At 60.7% G+C, this 19841-nt stretch overlaps 1 protein-coding gene and 1 long non-coding RNA gene across 3 annotated transcripts; one reads left to right on the forward strand and one right to left on the reverse strand.

Moving 5' to 3' along the window:
* Positions 1–9850: 9850 nt before the first annotated feature.
* LOC142865824 (uncharacterized) lies at positions 9851–11567 on the reverse strand. Its single transcript, XR_012915930.1, has 2 exons — positions 11244–11567; positions 9851–11103 (listed from the first exon to the last, which is right to left on the reverse strand). It is a non-coding gene; the product is annotated as an uncharacterized LOC142865824 (long non-coding RNA).
* Positions 11568–11655: 88 nt separating this feature from the next.
* Positions 11656–18121, forward strand: CFAP410 (cilia and flagella associated protein 410). 2 transcript variants are annotated; one of them, XM_075999143.1, is made up of 7 exons: positions 11656–11820; positions 13022–13040; positions 14426–14472; positions 15528–15757; positions 16239–16413; positions 17398–17491; positions 17688–18121. In XM_075999143.1, exons 1-7 carry the CDS (start codon positions 11744–11746, stop codon positions 17814–17816), a joined length of 771 nt encoding a protein of 256 aa, XP_075855258.1. In that variant the 5' UTR covers positions 11656–11743; the 3' UTR covers positions 17817–18121. The 2 variants fall into 2 exon arrangements, with proteins under 2 accessions (XP_075855258.1, XP_075855288.1); XM_075999173.1 differs by lacking the exons at positions 13022–13040; positions 14426–14472.
* The last annotated feature ends 1720 nt before the right edge of the window (positions 18122–19841 follow it).

Here is a 19841-nt window from a genome sequence, read left to right on the forward strand (position 1 = left end):
TCGCGCGCATGGTGGTTTCGCAACTGTGCAGCTCGCCACATCTCCTCTTTCCAAACCTCTGCTTGCTGTTGCCATTTTCGAAAGAGAAAAAAGAACACCCCCCCTCCCCAGGCCCACACAGGATGTTTGGGAGAGTGTCACATGTCTCCACGCCAAGAGACAAGGCCGCTAATTGGGACAAATCTTATTTTCTCAGACCCCCCGTGGCTCTGCCGTGGTCCTCGTTGCTGAAGCCACAGAAAACCACTGATGATTTTCGTTGTTTTACAGATGAGAAAAGTAAACGTCTGTGAGCCCTGCGGGGTTTCCCCGAGCCCATGGCCATCGCTGTGCAGCCCCCACGACGTCGTCCGTGGGGCACCCCCACCCCACCACCCAAAGGGCGTGAAGGGGAGGGCTGGGTGGGGGAAAAGAACCATCCACGAGTCTCACCTCGTCCCTGCCCTGAAACCCTTCCCCGGCCACGCTGCACAGTCACCGACAGGCCTTGCTCTGCGGTCCCCTGATCACGGTCGTGACCAAGCCCGTCTGCAGGGCCGGGCACCTGGGCTGGGCCCCCGGCTGCCGACCTGGGCAGGTGCTCTGGGGCCACCCTCACCTCTACCACCTGCGCTCCTCCCCGCTCCCATGGCCACACCCATGCCCGGACCCCCATCCCTGCCGGGAGGGAAGGGACCAGAGGTCACTCGCAGGATGGTAGGGCGCCTGCCCAGCCCAGAGGTTCTCAGAGCGGAGGTCACGCCCTACCCCTGTGGCCGTCCCGGGGCCTCAAGTCCTCTGCTGCCACAGCCTGGCCCTGCGTCTGAGGGAGGGGACCAGCGAGTGCCCCAGCGCCGGCAGAGGGACAGGAGGTGCCCGAGGGTTGGCAGTCACACTGCCCACTGCAGGGGACCTGCCCGGCAGGCAAGGCCCCCAGGACAGGCCCCGCACGGGGACGGACGGTGTGACATTAGAAGTGAGGGGCCGAGCGTCGGAACACTTGGCAGAGGGCTCCGTCTATCTCAGGAGCACCAAAGAGTCCTGGTCCACGTTCCCACTTCCCAGACGCTGCCCCCCCCCCCAGCGCCGCAGCACGGCCAGTGGGTCCCACGCAGTTTGCTCAAGTCCCAGCTGCAAAGAGGCCCCCGGGCCCCACCTCCCTGCCAGCCCCCAGACCTGCCAAGATAGAGCCGGAGCCCCCATAACCATGTGATGCCCCTGTGTGGGGGTGACAGGCTCGGCCCTCCTCTCCCCTCCCCCCTGCCCAACAGCAGGGGCTACCTCAGTCTAGGCGGAGGATGGGTGACCTGGCGAAGAGCCACCCCACCACCTCTGGCGTCCCTCCAGCCAGAGTTACTCGCTCAACCCCTTTCTCCACAGCTCACCTGAAAGCAGTCTGGGCCACCCTGATTGACAGCTAACATGCTCCACAGCAACTGGCATGGCTGTGCGTGTGGAGAACACGCTGGAAGTCAGCGAACTTCCAGGAAGACAGGTGGGCTAGGCCGGCCAGAGCAGCAGCAAGGCCGGGGACGGGTGAGTTTCCGAATCTGAGCCCTGCACTGGTGGCTCTGGCAGGAGAGGGGTGCTCTGGGGCCCACGGACGCCAGGAGGGGCATTCCCGCCCCCTTCCCTGTCGGCCACAGGGCAGGGCTCCCCACCCCGCCTCCCCTCCCGGTGGCAGGGCTGGCAGGCTGAGAGACCCTCACCCAAGAAGAGACGCCAGGGCCAGACGAGTCAGTCTCTTGGGCACAGCTTTTTACAGCGGCCACAGGTGCCCAGGCCCCACTCACAGGACCCAGGTGCACGGGCCGGCGCCCCACCACCCCAGCCCAGAAGGTTCACCGGAGATAGAGTGGACTTCACACGTGCGCCCAGCCTGGCCCACGCCGACCCCACGGCGCCCCTCCCTACTCTCCTGGGTAAACCCCTACGCCCCCACACTCCCTAGGCTGCAGGGCTCCCCCTGCAGACCCAATAACCCCATAGCCAGAGGCAAGCGAGGGGCCCAAGGAAGTAAGGGGAGGAGCCAGAGCACAAGAATGGCAGAGTCCCTCATCTGACCCCTCGCCCCAGCCCGACATGGTCGCCCAAACCGCAGGGCGCCCCAGGACAGACGGCGCCCCAGCATGGGCCCGCACCCCAGCCCACGCTGCTGCACATGGTGGCTGGCGCCCTGCATCTGCTGAGCCCGTGAGCCTGCCCACACCCGCGCCCTGAACACCGCTGCACCCTCCCCGCCCGCGCCCCTGCACCGGCGCCGGAGCTCGCCGCCTGGCTCCCCACACCCTGCTCAGGCTCCCTTCCGCCGGCCTGCGCCCCGCACCTGCTGGGAGCTGCCCCGCGCCCCGCAGTCACTCACACCGCCGCGCAGCTCCGCTGCCCGCCCTGGCACTGCCGGCAGCAGGACTGGCCGCGCGTGTGCGTGTGCTGCGTGGCCGGCGCAGCCCGAGTCCCGCAGCAGCGTGCTCTGCGTCACCGGTGATAGCGCCGCCCGCACTGTGGCGTTCCTTGCTCCGGGCAACCAAGGACAGCAGCATAGGAGTGGGGAGGGAGCCGGGCGGTGATGCTCCTAACAGGGTCCCCAGAGACCTGGGACCCCGCACTGAGGGGATGTGTGTGTGCCCCAAGGTTGGTGGCAAGTGTCAAACACGGAACCGCCAGGCCAGGGTGCAGGGAGGGCAGGAGTCCAGGGTAGACCAGGGCCTGGGGGGTCCCTCCCCTACGGGACTTGGGACCACCCCTGCTCAAAGACCTCTGCCCCAAGGCCACCCTCTCCCAGCACTCTGGAGGGCACCCAGGGCCAGAGCCCACTCCCAGTGAGCGAGGCAGGACCCCAGCGGGGCAGGCTCAGGACTGTTCTCCTGACCTGTCACACCAGAGAGGGACAGGGGGAGCCAGAGAGATCAAACCCAGGGGCACCCACCACACAGGCTCTGGCCCACCGGTGTCTCAACTCCACCCTGGTGGCACTGCCCATTCTCTGGCTCGGGAAATGAAAGCAACTGCGTTCTGGCTCCTGAGAAGGTGACTGCAACTTTCCCAAACCGTCCAGACCGCCGGCCACCCTTCTTTCACTCCACAAAGCCGCTCTGCCCTCTCCTTCCCTCTGCCTGCCAGCAATGCCACCCTGGGCCCGGCTGCCTTCCGGGTGCAGGGGAATGATGGGGTCCTGTGGCCTTGATCCCGGGGTGTGGAGCTGCCCCGACTCCCGCCCCAGCAGCCACCCCCTCCGCTCCCCTCTGGCTGCGCTGGCCTGTCCCCTGCCTGAGCTCACACTTCTGGGAGGTCCCACAGATGGGCCAGCAGCAGTGCAGGGGCCACAGGCAGGAGGACGGCCACCATCCCCCAGCCCGCTGGGGAGGGGCCAAGCCCCTTGTGCAGGGAAGCACTTCATCGTTTTTTTGAGACGCTTGGATGTACGCAAACGTGAGTGGTCAGCACGTGGCCTCACAGGCCAGCAGCAGTGCCAGGGACGGTCTATGCAGCGGCTCTGCGCTGTTGCATGCACCCTGCAGGGGGTGGCATGGCCCCTGGCTGGGCCACTGTGGTGTTCTCAGACCCCGGCAGCCAGGGAGCTCCGCTGCAGGAGTTATGTTCCACAACTGCTGCATCCCCAGAGAGATTTGTCTCCCACCCTTGGTGACAGGCAGAGGAAGCAGAGACACCTCACACACACACACATACACACACGTGAGCAGAGGGCCGCCTGGTGCTGCCTCCCTGGGCGCCTCTGGCCCAAGAGCCTCTCGTTAACCAAAAGCACACCGCAGCGCGGCTAGTATTTCATAAGACAGTGAATGTGCAGAGCCGTCCAGGGCGGGCTGGGCGTCTGTTGCCAAGTACCCCAGGGCCGCCTCGGGGGGGGGGGGGTGTCATTTAAGGTGAGGCAGTTACTGCGCTGGCCGTCTCTGACGACCGTCTGAGCCCACACCGCCCAGAGCGGCTCCTGCCTTCCTCGAGAAGAACCACAGGCCTCGCAAGAAGGCCACGTCCCGTCTGCCAGGACGCGCTGCGGCGGCGATTACGGAACGTCCTTCCCATAAACACACAGGGGCGTTTGGCTGTAAAACACGCACAGAGCCAGCGCTGACCTGGGGTGAGAGTCGTTTCGAGTTGAGATAAGGGAAATGTGGAGCACAAACAGTTTTTCACGGCACGGGCATCGTGCCCGAGACAAAAAGCCCCCACTCCGGCAGCTGGGAGGAAACCGCAGCGGGAGGGGAGGGCTGCGGTCTGACCGCCCTGCGCCTGGGCGCGCTCCGGTCACAAGCAACATGCAGGAGGAGTCCAGGCTCGGAGGGAAGGGCAGGTCTGAGGGCGCAGTGGGGCCAGCGACCTTTCTGCACGGGCGGTGGGCTCTGCCGTGGGCTCTGCCGCCACCACGCGGCTCCAGTCCCACTGCTTACTCTGCTGTCGCAGCGGGAAAGCAGCCGTGGGCAGCGGGTTTGAGCCACACAGGTCCGTTTCCACGCAGTTTCCTTCGGCCTCTGCCACCCCTGAGACAGCACACCAGCCCCTCCTCCTCCTCAGTCTGCTCAACATGAAGATGAGGAAGACGAAGACCTTTCTGGTGATCCACCTGCACTTTATGAATAATAAATATATTCTCTCTTCCTTATGCCTTTCTTTTTTTTTTTTTTTTGAGTCAGGGTCTTGGTGTCACCCAGGTTGGAGTGAAGTGGCATCATCACAGCTCACTGCAGCCTTGAACTCCCAGCTCAAGCGATCCTCCTGCCTCAGCCTGTCGAGTAGCTGGGGCTACAGGTGCACACCATGCTCAGCTAATTTTTCTGCTTTTTGTAGAGACAGGAGCTTGCTCTTGCTCAGGGTGGTCTCGAAGTCCTGGCCTCTAGCAATCCTCCTGCCTCAGCCTCCCAGAGTGCTAGGATTACGGGCATGCGCCACCTCACCCAGTATTTCTTGATCATGCCTTCTTTTCTCTAGATTACTTTATTGTAAGAATACAGTGCGAAATACACATACGAAATATGTGTTTATATTACTGGTAAGGCTTCAATCAACAGTAGGCTATTAGTAGTTAAGTTTTGGGGAAGTCAAAAGTTATACTTAGATTTTCAACTGCGCGGGGAATAGGCACCCCGAACCCCTGCTTTGCTTAAGGGTCAACTGTCCATAAATGGATGGATGTGATGTGTGCCAATAAAACTTTATTTACAAAAACAGGCAGCAAGCCAGATTTGGCCAGCGGTCTGTAGTTTGCTGAGCCCCTGTCTACAGAAGTGGGCTTTGGTCCAGGGTAACATCCTTGTTTTCCTTCATCTCTGGAGACAACAGATAATCTGCATTCCAGAAACATCCTTTCAAAAGGGACTGCCCTGTTGCCCTGGAAACTTAGAAGCAAAGCGGTAGCAATGGATGCCACATGAGTGGAAAGACTGCAGCTACCACAGCCACCAGGAGCTCTCCACCTACTACGAACTGACTTGCACTTCTTTAACTGGTGTCACCTCCTGTAGTGACAATGATGAGAACAGAGCTGAAATGACCCCAAGGCCTGAAAGATCTTTCAGGACACTATGAATAAAACACAAATCAATGCAAGCTGCTCTTGCCTTCGCTGGTCCTGTTTGATGACTCGCTGTGCAGCCCTGAAACACAGCTGCAGCTCCAGCCCGGCTCTCCCGTCGGCGAAGGAGGGCAGCAGGTTTCCCCACGTGCCGAGCTCAACCTCTGTGCTGAGCTCGCCATGCCCGTCTGTACTCCTCACATCCCCATGTGGCAGGAAGTCATCTCATCCCCCCCGGTTATGAACTGAGTGTTTGTTTCCCCCCAAATCCACAAGTGCAAACCCTAATTCCCGATGTGATGGCATCAGGAGCCTTGGCAATGGGACCAGTGGCCTCGTAGGAGACCAGAGAGCTCAGGTGTCCCTGCGCCATGTGAGGACACAGCCAGAGGTGGACCGGATACCAGATCTGCTCGAAGCTCGATCTTGTACTTCCAGCCTTTAGAACAGGGAGAAATCAACATCATTGTTCCGGCCCCCCAGGCTGCGGTCTAGTCATTCCTCGGTATCCTCAGGGATGGGCCCCAGCACCCCCCACGGACACCAGAATCCTGGGATACTCAAGTCCCTATAGCAGGGGTCCTCGAACTACAGCCTGTGGGCCACATGCGGTCTGCCAAGGACATTTATCTAGCCTGCCGGGTGTTTTTGCCACCGCTGCCTGTCCTGCTTAGCAGCCGAATCGTCCCGGGCCCACAGTGCGCATGTGTGGAATGTGCCCGCACTCTCCAACGGCCCTCCCACGGTCTGAGGGACAGTGAACTGGCCCTGTTTGAAAAGTTTGAGGACCCCTGCCCTATAGTATGTGTACACAAAGCTACCCACATCCTCCTATACACTTTATTTTTTATTATTTTTTAATTAAATTATATCTTTTTATTTTTATATTTACCACCAGCGAGCAGTAAGCCTGTAGCGGACTCCCATACGCTTTAAAGCATCTCTACTTGTAACACCTAATTCAGCATAAATGCTCTGTAAATAGCTGCTGTATTGTTTAGGGAATAATGACAAGGAAAAATTTTTTTTAAAAAATACTTTTGATCCGCAGTTGGTCGAATCCACGAAGCAGAACCCACGGATGCGAAGGGCCGCCACATTTTGTTATAGTGGGCTGAATGGACGACGGCACCCGCCTTGGTGGGACCTGCAGCTCAGAGAGATTACACACTCGCCCAGGCCCCGCTGGGAACCGCCCTGGCCAAGACCTGGAGGCAGCTTCGGACCCGCGATTGCCCCGACAGTCGGTCTGTCCACAGCGTTTCCAGAAGCCTTGCTGAGGCCACGCCCTGTCCTGGAGCCGCGGCTCTGGGAGAAGGAGGAGCCCAGGCCTTGCCCGGGGTCTACAGTCCAGGAGGGGGGAAAACAGTCAACAAGCACACGACAAAGTGCACGGCTCAGGCTTCCGCACACCGCCGCGAACCCGGCCCAGCAGCCAGAGCCGCAGGGCACAGCTGCAGCGGGCAGGGCCCCCTGGGCAGGGGTGCGGATGAGGCCACAGCGTGAGCCACCAGGGAGAATCTAAGGAAGGGCCTGGTGAGAGCACGTGGGTGCGGAGCTGCCAGGCAACACAGGCGTGACTCAGCTGGGGTAGGATCCGCTCAGCAGGTACTGACTGTAGAGACCCTGAAAAATTAAAAAAAAAAAAAAAGGTGGACGCTGTCCTATTTGGGCCAGGGCCACAACCACAGCCCCAGGGCAGTCACACAGGAACCCCGAGAGAGGCCCAGGGCACACCCAGGGTGGTGCTGACGCTGACCTGTGACCGCTCACGGGGGACCTGGGCTGGAGTAGAGGAGGGTTTGTGCGACGAAAACGAGCGAGCACAGGGAAGGGCGTTAGCTGTCGGTAGGGAACGGCATGGCGCAGCGCCGAGGCCACCACCCCGCCAGGCACCTATTTCCCTCCTGGAGAGGACACTGCTGGGGTCTGCCTCTGGGTCACCCTGGAGCCCAGCTCCAGAGAGGCATGCGACAGGCCTGCAGGCAGGTGGCGCAAGGCCAGGCCACACCAACGGGGACAGCCTGTGACTCGGACCTGAGTGACTGGGAGGAGGCATCTTCCCGCCCACCTGAAGCAGTTCACCAGGAGAGAGCACAGCGTGGTGGCGCGGCTGCGCAGAGAGGGCTGCTTAGGGACCAGGCCCCACAGATGCCGCCCTGGGCTCCTGAGAAATGTGAGCCAACGTCTCTGGTTTGAGCAAGTTTGGGTTGCGGCTGCATTTCTGCTTGTGTCAGGGTTCATTCTCGGAAGCAAGCCCCTGAGGAGTGCTAGGAAATGAGGAATTTATTACAGGAATTCAATTTACACTACTGCGAGGGGATGAGGGAAGCAGAAACCCAGGAGGGGCTGGAGATGGGGCAGGTCCCTCGGCAGCGCCCCCTGGTGGGGAGACAGAGACCCTGACACGTCCAGCTCTGGATACAAACCCAACACAGCTGCTGGACACTTTTGCCTTTGCCAGTTTGCAGCAGGGGAGCACAACGAGGAAGACCCTGCCCACGTCTGCGCCCCCTCCCCATCTCTAACTGATCCGCCCTCCTGTGTGGAGGCCGCTCCTCCTCCACCCTCCACCCTCCACATCTCAGGCCAGTTTTTCCCAGGCTCAAGTCTAGCCTGGAGCCACGTGGGGCAGGGAGCTCTGGGGAAACACAGCTTAGCCACGGTGACATCTTCCCAAACCACCACGCCTCTACTTCCCACCCAAAGAATCCTCACTTTACAACATCCCTTGAAGTTGCCAGGACCTTCGACCAGCCCACCTGCCAAGCACCCTCTCGAGCAGCCGCCTAGACGTGCAGGGCTCCAGAAGCACCCACGGCTGGGACACCATGTGGCCAAGTGCTCCTGCCTCCCACCCAGTCTGTCCGGGGCTGCCGGCTCTTGGGACCGGTCACTGCTCCGAAGTGATTGCTCAGAGCAGCAAGATCCACACACCTTGAAGTGCCAGGGCCTCCACCAGCTCTGGTCAGACCCTTGGGGTCTCTTTCCTCAGCCCCATCCCCTACAAACCCTCCAGGTATAGCCCTCCTGCAGGCGGAATCACCCACAGGGCCCTGTCACCAGGCTAGGGCCAGACACCACCTGGCATGGCTCACCCTCCACCTGGACCGGCCCTTCATCTTGGCCATGCAGTCTAAGCAGAAGCAGGAGGGGCCACCAAGGCCAGCTGGCTCAAACCCAGGAGGAACAGGACTGGCAACTCCAAAGCCCTCTCCCCAGCAGTCACCAGGCTGCAGTGTCTCTCGCAACCAATGATGCCCCTCCACAGGCTCGCCCATCCTCCTCCGAACAAAAAAGGGGGAGCTTGCCAAGGCTTGGCTCCCTTCCATGCACCCAAGGTGGCCTTACTCACCCTCGTGCAGTCTCTCTGTGGGGACTTCAGCACCCTCTTGGCTCTCAGGGCCTGCTGCCAGCCACAGCCTGCTCTGTGGTTCCTGGCAGCTCCTGACGTGGCCCCCCACCAGGATGGCCAGAGGCCCCTGTGAGCTCACACAGCCTGAGCCTGCCAGAGCTTTCTACCACTCTCGCTGGGTCCAAGCTCCGGTATCTGCATTTCCCTTACCTCAGGCCTCGTTAGTACCGACTGTTCTCTGCCTGCTTGGTGGCAAAGAGGTCAGGTGTGCTACGCTGAGGCCTCTATTCTCCCAAGGCTTACACTAACCCAACAACCCCCACGCCACCCTGAGCACAGCACCTTCCTCCTCTCCCCACCACTGGGCCACTCTATTCCTGGAATGTTTCCTCCGTGTGACTGGCCCAGAGTGCACCTGCAGGCCACCACCAAACACCTGCTTTCAGTGACCACGGGCTTCAACATGAGAGCCATCCTCTTCAGGCCTAAAACCCGGGACCCTAATAGGTACTGAGGTGGTGGCAACTAAAGCCAGTGTCTGCTTGAGGGCTCTGACCGGCTCTGCCACACCGCTTGCGAGCTGACCTTCCTTCTCCAAAGCAACTTTGAAAGTTCTCTGTTGCCCAGGGAGGCTCAGCATCATTTCTCCAGGGCTACCTCACTCAGGTGTCAATGAGAGGCTCAGGCTAAGAACCTGACAGATAAACGCCCACTGCACCCCACAACTCAGCCAAGTACAAGTGGGACAAAACACAGCAGTGGAATGTTTTACTTCTCTGAGAACTCCCCGTATTGTCCATGATTCCCCCGTGAGGAAGGTGAAGCTGTGCTCTGCCACTGGATCACAACCCCCGTCATGCCACAGGTCCCTCCTCCAGGCAGGTCCTCTACTGGTCTCAGGGACACTGGCCTTCAGATGTTGCTGTGACATCCAAGGAGAGCAGCCTTGGACCTACGTTACAGAAAAAAGTTATTCTGACACTTGTGATGTAAGGCAGACTTTATTCAAGACTATCGCAATAGGGGAGAAAGACTGGGCTCAACTCCGACTATACCCAGGACAGGTGGGGATATATAGCCAAAGAGCAGTGTGAGCAGGTCAGTGGATAGAAAATTACTAAGAAGAGACACCAAGGATAAGGAGATTCCTTCTAAACTACCTTAACAGGTGCTAAATAAAAATTATAGGCTACTAAACTCCTATACTAGGATATTCAGACCAGACTGAAAAACAAGATGAAGTCACTCATGCTAAAGATCTGGCCTTCCCAGAAATCAGGAGAAAAACAACCAAATTTCCCAGACAGGTCAGTTTCAATTGGCATGATGATGAAGTTCCCCCTGCCCTTAATCCCTACAACAAAAAGTAACCTGAAGTAACCTTATGTTAACTAGTTGTTATATTTTGCTATTGTTCTGTTTCCGTGTTTCCACCTTACAAGGAAAGTAACTTTGAAAGGACCAGTTCACTTCTGGTTCTTTTTTTAAGCCATTTTCTGTTCATAAAACCAACCTGCTCTGTTCACTCTGTATGACTGAATGCAGTGCTGCCTGATGCTAGAATCACAAATAAAGCCTATTATGATCCTCCAAGTATGAAAGTTGCAGATACCAGTATGAAATCACTTTCATCAGACCCAGACAAAACAGAGCTGGGAAGGCCTAAAGGACAGGAGACTCATGCTTGTATGTCTACGAACTATTTTCAATTACTTTCTAAAAACCCTACAAGAAACCCTTTCACACGATCACGCATCTCTTGCTTTGACAAGGTTTGTCACTAGTCACCCTTCAGGACTGCAGCAACTGAGATAAGATGCTCTTGGAAGAACATTTGCTCAGTAATGGTGTCTCCCCCAATAAACTCACAACTCTGACTTTGAGCCTCTGAAACTAACTTTTTCTAAGCAGCTTATGTGAACTTCTCCCTTTTGGCTAAGAAAAGCGTGCCTTTACCCTTCCCTGCCTGGATGCACTGGTGGCTTGCCATTCAGTGCTTTCCAGATTATAATCTGCACTTCTTACACCCAAGTAAACTCAACATATTTGGAGATAATTTAGTGTCTTTCTTTAGGTTGGCAAAACTTAATGCGCGGGGATTCTTGGTAAAGGCAGGCCAAGATGGTCAGAAACCAAGGATAGGACGATGAGAACTTCATCCGCGTGCGAGGTGATCAGGCATCCAGTATCCAGGGTGGGGACTTAGCAGGAGTCTTTGCTGAGACTGGGCTGGGCAGTCCTAGCGGAAAAGAGAGTTTAGGGGAGCCTTGCTAAAGCTGGGTCGAGGAGGGGGTTGGGTCTCGGGCCCCTCTAGGTCTGCGGGCCCCACTGGCCGCCTCAATGCAGCTTAGGCCAGGTAATGATAATTTCCGCGGTCACCTGAGCCCTAAAAGGCTGCGACACTTGTGAGGTCTCTGCTGGGCCTGTCCATGCCCTGGGCACCTGCGGCTCTTCGGTAGACGCCGGAGGGAGGCAGAGGACGACGACCTCACGGCCCCGGGCTACCCCGGAGAGAATCGCTGTGAGGCGGGCAGAGACGCACCCCTCCTCGTCCTCGCTCGGCCCGCGCTCACGCTCCCACACCAACAACAGCAGCTCGCCGCGCGCCCCCCGCGTCGCGCCAGAATCGCGTCAGAGCCGGGTACCCAAGCCACGCATGCGCAGGACTAGGTCCGAGGGGCTGGGCGGGAGGAGCGGTGCCCAGGAGGCAGCCCCAGCGCGCTCGCGCAGCCCCGCTTCCGCGTCCTGGGCCAATGGGCTCATAGGATCCGCCCTTGACGACGCAGGCCCCGCCCCTGGAGACGCGCGCGGCGCGGCGGTCCCCAGTGAAGGGAGCAGGGAGGCGGGGCCCGGCCCGGGGTCCGCGCGGCGCGGCCGCCATGAAGCTGACGCGGAAGATGGTCTTGGCCCGGGCCAAGGCCTCGGAGCTGCACAGAGTGCGCAAACTCAACTGCTGGTGAGCGCGGGGTCGGGGGAGCGGGGCTGCAGGGCGGGGCCCCGGAGAGCGGGGCTCCGGGGTCAGGCTTGGGGAGTCCTGGGGGGCCCGGGGAGAACTGGGGGCCTTCGGGGCTCAGGGGATAACGGGGCGCCGGGGCCGGGCTTGAGGGGGTCCAGGGAGAACTGGGGGCCTTCGGGGCTCAGGGGATAACGGGGCGTCGGGGCCGGGCTTGAGGGGGTCCAGGGAGAACTGGGGGCCTTCGGGGCTCAGGGGATAACGGGGCGCCGGGGCCGGGCTTGAGGGGGTAACCCCGGGAGATGGGGTGCGCCCAGGGCCAGCCTCTGGGGGTGTCGCTGCGGGCCCGGGCCCCCCTGCGCGCTCGCCCAGCGCAGCCGCGGTTCCCGGAGACTCGCGGGGGCGTGGCGCCGGCGCCGGCGGCGGGAGGCCGGGGAAGGACGGCTGAGCCCCGGGTGCCCGCGGGGCGTTAGTGCCCAATCGCGTCCCAGCCCGCAGGCGACGGAAAGGGCCTGGGTGCTGCGCCCCTGCGGGCGGGCGGTCGCGCCCCGAGGAAGACAGCTTCCAGAGGAGGCGGCCTGGAGTCCAGGTGTCCCCTGGGGGTCCGGGCCGAGGGGCCGAGGCGCCCTGTGAACTGCCACAGCGCGGGTGGCAGTGGGCAGCAGGGGCGGACCCTTCCTCCAGCCAGACAGGAGGGTGTCGCGCTCTGTGTTGGTTAAAGTCTTTCTCTTTGCCCTGGCACAGCTGGTGTTTTGGCCACATTTCCCCTGAGTCATTTGCTTTGAATAATGTATGTCTTTGTCTGGCATCGGATGGCTATTACTTCGCTAGGCAGAGAGAAACAACAGTCCTCTTTCAGGCTTCTAAAGTTTGGTTCATAAGTTGCATGTTTGGCCTTTGAACTTGGCCTCCTATAAGGACTCCCTTGTGTGCATCAGTGGCGGAAATTAACCTTCTGCTGAGAATGAGTAAATCATTCTGTGTCCTACAAATGGAGCAGCCCCTACTGCTCCTCAGTTCGAAAAGTACCCTCCAAGCATCAAACATGCAGTTTTGTTGAAAATCGACCAAAAAACAGTTTTTGACATTTTTGCCAGTTATCTGGGCAACCTTCCAAGGTTTGTAGATAGCCATAATTAATGTCTGGAATTTTTGTCTTTGGTATACAAAATTAAGGTGTGTGTGTGTCTTTTCTTTTCCCCAGGGGTAGCCGTCTCACAGATGTAAGTATCGCATTAATCTTCTCCAAATGGCCCCAATCCCAAAAGTTGTGACTTCTTCCCCCAGAGAACTGTAAAACCTACAAAACGGCACCCGTCAGCTCCATCCCTGCCTTGGCAGTTTTTGTAATGCAGAGCCGCTCGTGAAAAAATTCTGTGGTGCCCAAGTGTATTTTGAAGTTCCCGTAAACATTCCCGTAAAGGAAGCGCTGTTTGTCACTTGCTGGTCTCGCTCACAGAGGAGGGCAGCAGAGTCCAAGTTCTGACCTGGAGGGGGATCCCAGGAGGGTCGGTCTGTCTGGTCTGTCTTCCTTAAGGACAGCGTCCTCACTTCTCGGTCAGATCCAGCCGCCTGTCCCTGCCGTCTCCATGGCATGCAGAGACCGAGCCTCCTGGGGTGAGGGGACTTGCACACCTGCATCTGTAAAGAGATTTTTCTTTTTCTTTCTTTCTCAATCCTAGAACAATATCCCCAACTTACACAGGGATTTTGTGCTGGTCTTTTACTTTTTAATATACTTTTGTTTTCATATACTTTAATATACTTTTTAATATACTTTTGTTTTATAACTTGAACTCTCCTTACAACAAAACTAAATGTGGCTGAGTCACTGCTAGGCTAGTCCAGAAAAGCCTGGACCCAGGGCACCTGGACATATTTTTCCTCGTGCTCTGGCTGAAATGTTGCGTATTTAGCAGCAAAAATACAAAAGCACACGTGAAGCCTTCTGACCGTCCTGTGAGCTCGGTGAGGTCAGGGGCCTTGCCTGGCACCGGCCCTGGCTCCCTGCCCAGTAGGGCAGGCTCCCACACAGTTGGGGAATGTGCCGTTCAGCAAGCTTACCGGTCACCAAGGCTTTCTGGACCAACCCCAGCACCTAGCCGCTCGGTCCCGCTGAGTTAGTAGTATGAACGCGGTCTGAGATCCAGTTTCAGGCCATTTCCCTTTTGGCCCAGCTCTGTAGGCACAAAGGGGACTTCTGTCTTTTCCCTATGCCTCAGGGACAGCAAGAAGAAAGGCTATCTGTCCCAGCATGGGGGCGTTGAGGTCCCCTGCCTGGTGTCCTCTGAGGGCACCTGAAGTGAGTGCCGTCACGGCTGGCATCGGGTAGCGGTGGTGCCGTTTAAATTTTACGTGGCGTGAGAGCCACGGTGGGCACACGCTTCTCCTTCAGTCTGAGGGACCGCCTGGCCGCAGAGTGGCGTGTGGCGCAGAGCCCAGCGTTCTCACAGACGTCACCTGAGCCCTGGCTGAGCAGGGCCGCTGCCCTCGGCCCCTGGCATAGCGATGACCATGGCTCAGGCACAGTTCTCTGCCGGCCTGACGGAAGTCTCGTCTCGACACTGGGGCCGAGCGGCCTTTCCAGTCACGTTTTCTTCCCTCCTAGATTTCCATCTGCCGGGAGATGCCCAGCCTGGAGGTGGTCACTCTCAGGTACCCAGCTCACGTCTCTCCCTTGGGGCCCAGTGCCATGCAGTGACCTACAGGCTCCCCGTACAATCCAGGAGGATAGTCAGGGCCTGGCCGCCGTGGCCCCTGGGCTCTGACCTCCTCCTCGGGGTCTCCCTGGGTGTCCCTGATCGTCCTCAGTCATCCCTGCAGCGGCCAGGGCCCGCCTGAGGCTGAGCAGAGGCCAGCTCTGGGGTGGAGAAGGCCCTGGAGAACTGCCGCGTGAGGCCTGGGGCAGCCCTCCCTGATGATGGCAGGGGCGTTGGTCCTAGTGCCCGCGGGCGGGAGCGGGCAAAGAGCAGGGCTGGGGCCGGCTGCGGGTCTGGGCTATGCCTCACACTGAGGCCTGCGCCTCGGCGGGCTCCTCGTGGAAATGACCTTAGTTTGCTCTCGGATAAATGGTGCCGGCTTCATACCGAGACGCTCAGTGAAATGACCTGTGTGAGATGCTGAGCCCAGCATGTGGCACCAAGAACCGCGTTAACGAGTGAGTGTGGAGTGTGGTGGTGTGTCTCCAAGGGGAGAACTGGGACCTGCAAGGTGCATGGCAGACAGCGCAGCCCTCCTGAGGGACGCTGCAGGTGGACGGGCTCAGCACAGTGTCCCTGGGCCTTGGGAGCCGCCATTGAGCTGTGAGTGGCCCCGCCTGGCTGTGGCAGGGATGGGTCCCCGCAGCCTGCTGGTTTGACCTGAGGGCTCTGCCGCCTGCTCCTGCGCTTTGCTGCTCCTTTGATGTGTGTACATTTCTGTAGAACAGAAATTAGACCCAGGTCCTTTGTTTCTTCTTCAGTGTGGGATGTTGGAAGTTCAGCGCTCGGTCCTCTGTGACATGGAGCTTGCTCATAATTTTTGCCATGTGTTCTGGCCACTGCCTGCTTCAGGACAAAGTGTCCCTTGGGAGGCCTTAGTTTCCTCACCATCAGTGAGAGACGGGCAAGTGGGCACAGGCCCCGAGAGGCCTTTCTCTGGCACTTGTGCCTGAGACGAGACCTGGGAAGCGTGAGCCCCGCCCGCCGCCAACCATGCGGGTCTCCACACAGCGTCAACAGTGTGTCCAGCCTGGAGCCCATGAGCCGGTGCCAGCGCCTGAGCGAGCTGTACCTGCGGAGGAACTGCATCCACAGCCTGGCCGAGCTCTTCTACCTGAAGGACCTGCCGCGCCTCCGGGTGCTGTGGCTGGCTGAGAACCCGTGCTGCGGCGCCAACCCGCACCGCTACCGCATGACCGTGCTACGCAACCTGCCTAACCTCCAGAAGCTGGACAATCAAGGTGGGTGTCCCACAGGCTCACACAGGCCCTGACGGGAGGTTCCCTGTCCCTCTGTCTTCCTCCTCTGCAAATTCCTGGTCTTTCAAGAACAGCTGTCCCCTATATAGAGTCTCCTGGAGCAGCTGTTCCCAGGTTTGTGCTTCTTCTTCCGGAAGCGTGGATGCAGTGGGCGCCTGTGCGCAGTGCCCAGCGTGGGCGCGGTGTTGGGCTCCCTTCTGTGAGCAGCCGCGGCTCGGTGCTGTTTCCCTCCTGTCTCCCTCCTGTCGTCCTCTGAAGAGCAGAGCTGCTGTGAGCACCATGCGCGCTGGGTCCAGCGAGGACTGCGTGTCTGGCCTCACGCTGCGTCACGCTGGCTCACAGGGACCAGGCGGGCTCAGCTCCACAGGCCGCAAACCTGGGGCACCAGTGCCATCGCACAGTGATGCATGTTGCCGGCACGTGCTGAGGCCGCTCTGATGTCCTTTCCCTGTCCTTCCCCAAGCTGTGACGGAGGAGGAGCTGTCCCGCGCCTTGCTGGAGGGAGAGGAGATCACCGCCCCGGGCAGACAGGGTGTGGGCAACGGCTGCCCTGAGCAGCCGTCCTACGTGCTGAGCTCCATCAGCTCCGCCTCTGAGACCGGCCAGGACCTGCTGAGCTGCTGCGAGGAGGAGGCAGAGTGAGGCTTGGGGGAGCGGGGCCTCCTCCAGAGGGTCAAAGGGGACTTCCTGTGGCCTGCGTCTCTGGGAGTGGGGCAGAGGGTTATCCAGGATGGCTGTTGCTTCTCCTCTGTGCTCCCCGGGAGCCACCCCAGTGCCCCTGCAGTAGTGACCTCAGCAGCATTTCCGTGTCCCGTCAGCTGCAGGTGTGCAGGGGAGAGGCTGCCAACCAGCTCCTGTAGCCTGGGGGAGGGGGGCAGGGAGGGCCTCAGTGGGGGCCACAGCCTGGAGGCCATTCCCAGTCCGGTGGTTGGTGGGGTGTGAGAGAGCCTGCGTGTCCCCTTGGTGTGGCCACTGTGCTGCCGAGGCCCTGAGGGGCGGGGGGCTGTGGAGCCGTCCCACACGGCGCCTGCAGCGCGGCCGGGCACTCTGGGGTAGGTGGAACAGAAACAGCGTGGGGCGTGTTGTAGAGACAGTTCTTTGGAGCAGCCCCGGGCTGAGTTTGTCCCTGCAGTGTGGGGGCCTTGGGACGTGACCTCCAAGGTGGGCAGCTGCTGTCCAACGCACGGGCTTCAGCCCCATGGGCAGCACTCGAGTGGCACCTCCACATTGACCCACGCAGCCCGTGTGCAGGAGCGCCAGTGCCCACGTTTCAGGGGCTCTCGTTGTGTCTCGGTGCCCCTGCCCCCGAGACCTGGGCAGGAGGTGTTACAGTTAGTGGGGACCCCAAGGTGCAAGGAGGTTGCCCCCAGGGATGGCAGTTAAGTAAGTGCCTGGCCACCATCCCACGTGCTCAGGCTGCCCGAGCTGCCCAGGTGCCATCTGGAACGTCCCCACCCACTGGAGTCGGCCTCCCTGCACGTCCCCACGTGCTGGAGTGGGGACGCCCATTCGTGTGACTCGGAGTCTCCTCCCTGAGGGCTGTGAGCTGCAGAGGTCATCTGCAAAGGTGACTGGTCCCCAGCTCCTCTGACCCTCGCTGCCTTGTTGTCCCCCCTCACCAGCTGCATCCAGAGCCAGCTCGGCCTGAAGGCCCCTTCCCGGGACCGGTTTCCTTCCTTCTCCCAGAGGGACGTTTCCAGCAGTCACAGGAATAGGGTGAGTGGCAAGACCACCCTGGCCAGGTCCTGCTTGCCCCCTCTGCCCGGGACTTTCCTTCGTGTCCTGTCCGTGGCTCCTGTGCAGCTGGCTACCTGGAGCCCGTCCCTGAGGCCGCTCCCTCCCCGGCGGGGCCGGCCCCGTGGTGCGCAGCAGCCCTGTGCTGCCGGGGCTTAGCGGCGCTCTCTGCCCCCAGAACGTCCTGACCGCCATCCTGCTGCTGCTGCGGGAGCTGGACGTGGAGGGGCTGGAGGCCGTGCAGCAGACGGCGGGCAGCCGGCTGCGGGCCCTGCAGGAGCAGGAGCTGCCCGAGCAGGTGGAGTGACTGTCGCCAGGGCCCAGAGCTGCCGGGCGTCCTCCCCCAGCACCTGGGAGCTGGAGGGCCACGGCCTTCGCCCCGAGCAGGGAAGCCGCCCGCGGTTTGCCGGGGCCGAGGGCAGGAGGGTGGCGGGTGCTGGCTGGCGGACCCGGCCCTGTGCCCGTGGCTGAGACGGAGCCTGGGCCCGGGCCAGCAGAGACACCTGCCCACACAGGACATCCAGGACTCTCCTGTGGTCGGGAGGCTCAGGGCTCTTCTCCACGGGAGGGCTTTTCGGGACAGCCTCCCTAATAAAGTATTTCTGAGTCCGAGCTGGACGAAGCCGTTCCCCAAGCGACAGGCGGCCTCGACATTCTTCCTAAACGTAAGCGCCGTTTCTCGCAGGATGGGGGACCTGGCCGTGAGCGGTTTGGGTTTGCCGACCAGGGAGACCCGAGAACAACAAGCGGCCCTGGGTCCTCCTCAGCAGGCTGCGGCCCCACTGCCAGGGGAAGGATGTTTCCACGGCAGCAAGGGGACGCTGCAGCAGTGGGGCGGTCCCCCTGAGCAGGGGCGTGGTCCAGAAGCTTCCCTCTGGGCAGAGGATGCCAGGATGCAGGTGGTGCCCCGGAAACCAAGGGTGTGCTCCCGTGGAACAAGGGAGTCAGCCTCGCGCCTTTATGGAGAAGACCCAGCTCTGGCTGTGCTAGAAGGTGGGGACCGGGGCAGGACAGTGGTGACTTCCTCAGCCCTTCCCCCCCGTGTGGGGTTGGGGCCTGGGTCTCCAACACGTCCACACACAAGCTGAGAGCACGTCAAGAGTGTGCACTGCACAGACCACGGAGCCAGTGACGGAGTGACGGCGTTTGGAAGGCCACTCGCTCTCCTACGCTGCTGTTTGAAGATGAAGCTACGCTCGTGGTACAGGCCGTTTTTAAAATGTTGGTAGCCCTTGGAGCTGCTCCCTGGGCGAGCCCTGGGTGAAAGCGAGTGACCCACCTGCAGGGGTATTTCAGGTCAGTGGCGTGATCTCAGCGGTGGGAACCAAGGAGTTACCACGCTGGGGACGCCTAGATGGAAGTTCGCAGGCCAGAGTCTGTGCCTCGTCAATAAAGCGCTGTCTGTGAGAACGAGTGGGGTTGCTGTGCATTGGGGGCTGCCCTCCGCTCCCCCGGCATGGGCCCCGCAGGCCTGCGCTGGCCTCCGTCCCACCCCACACCTTCCCGCCGTAGTCGGGGACTGTTGTGTTGGGCCCGCAGGTGAGCAGCCTGCCCTCGGCTCTCGCCTCCCCTCACTGCCGCCTCCACCCAAATCAGCGCCCCGGCCGCTTCTGCTCAGCGCCCTTCTGACCCCCCCGGGCTGCATCGCGGACACGCGCCTGCCCACCCTCCCCGGGGTCCCCATCGTTCTGGCTTTGGTGCCCCTCCACAGTCCCCACCCTGACTCCTCTCCACCGAACCCCAGAGTGGGCGTGGGCCCCCGTGTGTGCCTGTCAGCCCCGTCCACAGGGGAGAGAGGACTGGGGCCCAGGACACGGCCCTCGGCCAGAAACGCTGGCCCTGTGCGGCCAGAAGTGGGCCTGACACGCCTGTCCTCCCAGGAAGGGGGCTGGCCAGTCTGTTCCTCAGGCATCACCTAGGGGTGCTGCCCTGGCATCACCAGGGCCAGTGGCTGATGGGCAGCGGGGTGGTTCCTGCACCGAAACTGGCAGGACAAGCCAACAGGGAGAGAACTGACCTTACCCGAGTGGTGCAGACCGAACCCGGCCACAGCCTGCTCACTTGGCCACCCCTGGCTGTGCGACCAGGGCCAGCGGGAGCTGGTGTCCCCCACCGCAGCCTCTCGGTCCAGTTTCTGTGGGCGGCACCCCGGTGTCCCAACTGCCATCTCTGGCCTCAGTGCCCTGCAGCCTGCGTTTGCGGAGCAGACCCACCTGCTTCCCATCACGTGTGCCGGGCTGCAGGGTGCTGGGGTAGGATGGTGCTGGAGTTGCTGGGGTGCTGGGTGCTGGGATGGTATGGTGCTGGAGCTGCTGGGGTGCTGAGGATGGTG

Source organism: Microcebus murinus, chromosome 1 (genome assembly GCF_040939455.1).
Source record: "Microcebus murinus isolate Inina chromosome 1, M.murinus_Inina_mat1.0, whole genome shotgun sequence".
Taxonomy (NCBI): Eukaryota; Metazoa; Chordata; class Mammalia; order Primates; family Cheirogaleidae; genus Microcebus; species Microcebus murinus.